General features: G+C 34.0%; 1 protein-coding gene across 2 annotated transcripts in view; it reads right to left on the bottom strand.

The window, feature by feature from the left end:
- Positions 1 to 1137: 1137 nt before the first annotated feature.
- ell2 (elongation factor for RNA polymerase II 2) overlaps positions 1138 to 6000 on the bottom strand; it is a 170388-nt gene continuing 165525 nt past the window's right edge. For both annotated transcript variants that reach the window (XM_041186087.1, XM_041186088.1), the window contains exon 12: positions 1138 to 5475. In XM_041186087.1, coding sequence (XP_041042021.1) covers positions 5359 to 5475 — 117 coding nt within the window. In that variant the 3' untranslated portion in view covers positions 1138 to 5358. The remainder of the gene's footprint in view (positions 5476 to 6000) is intronic.

Raw genomic sequence — 6000 nt, 5'->3', positions numbered from 1 at the left:
TAAAAGCTGCATTGCCTTCCCAGTGCTAGGGACTGGGGAGAAACTCAGAACGGGAGGGAAAGGATACAATTGTCCACATAAATAACAACAACATAGCAGAACCTTTCTTTTTTCTACCAAGTATGAGCTGCTGGGGGCTAAATTAAAAATGCAGAATCACAAAGGTTTCCCACCTTTGGATTACCACCCGCAACACAAGCAAATTGGCAGAGGGTAAATAAGATCAGAGTTGAAGGCATGGCTCAAAGATTGTGGTAGGAGAAATGTGTTTCAATTCATGTGACAATGGCATTAATGTGAGGGAAAGCGGGAACTGTACTGTTGGAACGGCTTCACTTGAACTGTGCTGTGAAAAGTGTCCTGGCAAATTGTATAACTAGGACTTTAAATGCAGGATGGAGGGGGGCCTTGGAGGGTTAAAATGAGGGAAAATTTATAAAGTTAATGAGGAAGGACAAGGCAATAACGCAGGATAGCAATATGGGTAATGATAACTAGAATGTGACAGGAATGGACAGAATGTACAAACATGAGAGTGCACCAATAGGGTAAAAGTAGGGAAACATGGTAAAAAGACAAAATTAAAGACTCTTTATATGAATGCATGCAGCATTTGGAACAAGATGGATGAATTGATAGCACAAATAGAAATAAATGAGTATGAATTGAGACATGGTTGCAAAATGACCAAGGCTGGGGACTAAATATTGACGGGTATTTGACATTTCGGAAGGAGAGGCAAAAGAGGTGGGGTAGCTTTGTTAATAAAAGGTGACATTAGTATAGAAGTGAGAAATGATCGTAGCTTAGAAGATCAAGTGGTAGATTCAGTTTGGGTGGAGATAATAGCAAGGGATAGGAGTCACTAGTTTATAGCTTCCCCCCACCCCTCAAAATTAGCTATACTGTAGGACAGAGTATAAATCAAGAAATAATAGGGACTTTGAAGAAAGGAACAGCACTAATCTTAGGAGATTTTATCTTCATATGGATGGGACAAATAAAACTGACAAGGTAACTTTGAGAATGAGTTTATAAATATCTTGATGTATCTTAAGTTTCATGAATGTGGCCACATTAAAATACTAGTTATTGTACAAAATTCACAAGTCTTAATAAAACACAACTTCTCATATGCAAAGTCAATATTTTAATGTAATTTAAATAAACAGCTTACATTACATGTGGAATGGAGGCATTGTGGCTCAAATATTATGTTGTATTTTCATTAGCGAAAACACTCCTGCGGCATTTCCAGTTTCAATGGTCCAAACTAGATGGTAAGATTTACTGTGTAACTTAGAAATCAAGACATTCACAACAGCTAAGAGGCTGAGAATATAACTTATTCCAGTCATGTTTTAATTCCTTCCATTCTTTGTCATCTGTAGTGAATACTATTCCATATCTTTCCAAAAAAATTCAAACTGCTGGCTTCAACTGCATCGATCAAGGACATGAGGAAGAGAAACAATTAAACTAGCAATCTAAAGACTTTAAAGTATTGAGGCAAAAACCGATCCATTTGGCACACCTTAATACCAAAATTGTAGGAACGATAGATATTAAAAGGGCAACAATACAAGAATGGAGAGAAAAATAACATTTTTCCCAACATTGTTTTACCAGGAATTAAGTTTCACTTTACTAGTAATCCAATAAAAACACCCGAAGTTGCTAGCAAATGAATTAACAGCTTAGAATTTAATACTGTGATATATTTATGCTAAGACTAGTGTTTGTTACTCTGTTTCTGGAGTAGCTATCAATATTTTGGATTAGGAGAGAAACTATTGTTAAATGCAAAGCCTTTTTCCTGATTAATTTGCAATTTGCAACGATTGTTGAAAACAGTTGCACTTAGATTAAACCGATCACAAATTGTCATTCATTTCTCAGAATTGGGCATATTTGGAATAATTTCCATTTGCCAGTTAAATGAAAAATTTTGATTGCATTTTTCATATATAAAAATGTAGCGACCACAATCAATTTTTTACATATAAATTATAAAACTGGACCTCTGATAACAGCAACTTCAATGAATGCAACACCTTGGCTATAAACCAGATACCTGCAACAGTAAATGTTTGCTTCAACAAAGCCATGAGTACATCATTTTTTACAATACAACTGGACACCTTTCCAATAATTACATGAATCGGATAGTATAGAAAACAAATATTCATACCACTGTACTGCTTGTTTTTAAAGCACTGATCACTTTAAGCTTACAAAACTGAATAATTAAGGAAGATTTTTTTATTATGTTCTTGCTCAAAGTACAGCAGGTACTGCACAACATGTTAATGTAGGCAGCTTTGGTGTAAACTGCTTGCAAATTAAATCAACTTTTTAAAAAATTGTTATAACTACTCTGAAACTGCGTCATAAAGTTCTACTGGTCTTAGGCATTTATGCAGTGCGATTCTTAAAGCTAACGGTTTTTTCTGAAGTCAAAGTTTAGTGTAGTTACTAAGTAATAAGTATTCAAGTACTTTCTGGCTTCAGGTTTGAATAGGGCTTTGGTTCAAAATTTAGATCCTCTAAATACAAAGTCAAAACTTCAAGACTATGCTAAAGACAAAAATGTCTTTCCCTAAACCACCATGTACTAGAATGCATATTTAGTATGCCAGATCAAACTCCTTAGCCTGAAAAACAATTTTAATTACACTAAGGAACATATATAAAGTGTTGACTTTATGACCATTCTTTAGCATTGATGGAACTGGTGAAATAAATCAGTTTCATGTATGAAAAGGATCTGGGTTATAGGACAAACCTCCAATACACCATTCTTTTCTGAAGCAAACTACCACTGATCTGGCATATACATTCCCTACTGTGAGGCCACAATGACTCCACTAGGTTTCTACAAAATAAAGCAACAACAAAAGGCAGCTCAGTAGCACTTACTATTGTAAAGTGATAGGCACTTCCAAAAATTAAATTTCTCCATTTTGATTTGGCACTTATTCCTAGTGGCTACATTATAACTACTAGCAAATGTATGCCAATTAAAGGTGTTATTATTTGGGCAAGGAGACAAAACTAGAAAGAGTTTGTACCAGAGTACCATTACAAAAATTAAAGAAGTCTTTAATGAATAATGCACATCAAAATTAATCTTTAGGTATATGCTAGCTATGCAGTGGAATGGTTTCAAAGTGGACATATATCCAGTGACTGCAAAATAGGAAATCCCAAAAGTCTTACATTAGATTTCTAATACAATTAAGCAGATGTATATTTTTACAATGTCAATTCTAGATCAGATGGCTTCATGGCATTCCAGAAAGCTTGAAAAGTTACGGTGTTGCAATAGGTGAATGTTTTGCTGCATCCGAGCATGTTCATATCTAATACAAATGAGTAATATCACTGAATTTTAAGACTGGATGAGGTATACGAATCAAAATGCCATAAATGGAATCTAATTTTTGTAAATTACATTGATGTCAAATACTATCCAATATTATTGATGCACAGAATTTACCAGTGTGGACAGATCTCTAGTCAACAGAAATTCTTTTTAGATAAACCTAAACAACTCAAAAAAAGTGAAACACTAATTTAAAACATCCACAAATTATCACTGCAAATGTCATTAATGCAATAACTAAGGGTATTTGATTAAAACAATCTTGGCTTAATAAGGTACCTTTATAAAGATGGGAATAACTGGTAAAGCACCAACATAAAATAATTGTGAAGTGTGAATCAAGTTTATAGTCCTTGGTCGATCCCATTCCAGTGACTTATACCATAAAAACACCATGAAAATTTAAACATTTTGACTCACCCTTTTTAACACCTAAACTATAATGATTAACATTAGTCTGAGATACAAAGAGCAAGTTTCATGGTTTATAGCATGGTTAAGATACCAGCATTTGGACTGAAGCTGGAGACACAGGAATTTATTGAAGATTCAACCAAACAATTTGGCAAACTTTCCAACACTCATTTGTAAACATTATGCTTCCCTTTTCACTTGGCAGCATTTTGAAAAGACAAAAAAATTACATAGATTATTAGTCTTAATATTTATCCAAAACCTTGCATCTTCCAACCAAATAACTTAATGTTCCCACATGATAAATTAACTACCATATCAATAGGTATTATACCAACTGAAATGCAATGCACTGGTTTAAGTACAGAGACACATTATAAATTCAAATGATTTCATTGTGCTGTTCGATGGTCACAGTATAATTAAATACATCTGTTTTCAGTTATATTCCTGGCACGCAGGAGAATAAATTTTAAATAAACTCATACATGCAGGCGACTGCTTCTTTGTATATAATTTGTTTTCAAAAATACTTTAGTAGTATACAAATAAGTCTCCTACATGAAGGTTAGTTTCTTAATTTCCCCAAAACTATAAGATCTCTTTCAAATTTTGCACAGTAGCAACACTTCCATGTTAATAAAGCTGATAAATCACTTGAAATGGAAAGGCTTTCATTTCCATGGAGGAAGTAGTACACTTATAGTAAAATACCTACGATAACACTCATCAGTTGTTTTGTCCTGAGCATTTGGCTACAGAAAGCAGCTTAGTCTCTTCCCCCTCAAGATGTATACTACATTTACACACATTTACACAGGCACTCTCACTCACACATGCACATATTGGGTAGGTCACAGTTAGCTTCCCAATTGTACAGGATAGAAGGAAGCTATGTGTAACTAATGGTCACTCTACTAAGTGTACATAAGGAAACACCTTAAGGCAAGGGGCACAGGAGTTGACTTTGTTTGCATTTTTAGCATATGGTTTGAAATTGCAGCACAGTGTAAAGAATTATAGGCAGTTTGTAGTGCTTGTCATACTTTTCCACATCTTTTAACATTTCTATGAATACTTTTTTGAAAACTATTTGTGCAAATTGCCTTAGGAACATTCAACCACTTAAGGCAAACTGTTTAAATTAGCAGAGTGTAGCAAGGACCACATACCTTTGTTTATTCAACTGTCACATATAGTTTCTTGTTAGTGCTATCAATTGTTAATGCAGAAATCAAATCAGGACAGCCCAAGTACTGAGTCTAATATGATCAGTATGGATAAACAAAAACATATTGGTATAAGAGTAAAAAGGAAGATGGAGGTTCTAAAGCTAAGAGCATCAATTTAAAAGAAACGGGTGGAGGGTGGGGGCAGCACAGGTGTTCAGGGAAGTAACAGAATTCAAATCAAATCATGAAACTTCTGAAAACTTTCAGAAATCTCTTGACACCATTCCTAGAATAAATGTTTTCCAAAATTCAAAATATATTAGCTTTTAATGTTATTACACATCTCCTTCTGATCATAGAAGAATATTGCAAACTGTCCAGTGAGTTCTAATGCCACGATTGTAGCTGTTGCTTGTCATAGTCTGCTATTAGTCTCTTAATGTGAGCCAGTTTGTTATGCAGGTATTCACATCTATGTTTCTCTTCATGGTAATTGGGACTATTCTGTAAACACAAAAGGAAAAAAATGTGAATTTCAAATAGTACTTAAATGCTTTACCCTACTTGAATTCATAATCAGTGGTATGAAAAAACACAAAATATATAGTCATTTCATTTGGTCATGATGTAACAATTAGAATTTATTGCAGCATTCGAGGCTCGATGATATGTTTTAATACAATTCTTTAAAAAGTAAGAAGGAATGGTACAACTCAACTCACTCCTTTTATGACTGGAATAGTCCTACCCACAGTAAAAACATATAAGCAAGATTACTTTCTCACTCCTTAGTCAATACATTCTCAAACAGTTCTACAATTCACATTGGAAAGTTACTTCGATAGTCCAGGGGACTCATACACAAATGAAACACACATCACACCTGCTTGAATAATATACTTGATTTTTTAAAAACGACATTATTTTCCATTCATTTTACTTTGGACACAAAAAAATTGGATTCTTTTTCTCTTAATAATTGTTACTGTTATTAATCAGAGAGGCATTGTCTCAAAGTGCAAGGCCATT

This window comes from Carcharodon carcharias, chromosome 4 (genome assembly GCF_017639515.1).
Source record: "Carcharodon carcharias isolate sCarCar2 chromosome 4, sCarCar2.pri, whole genome shotgun sequence".
NCBI classification, from domain to species: Eukaryota; Metazoa; Chordata; class Chondrichthyes; order Lamniformes; family Lamnidae; genus Carcharodon; species Carcharodon carcharias.
The sequence above is the reverse complement of the archived record's forward strand: the minus strand, read 5'-3'. Positions and strand labels throughout refer to the sequence as shown.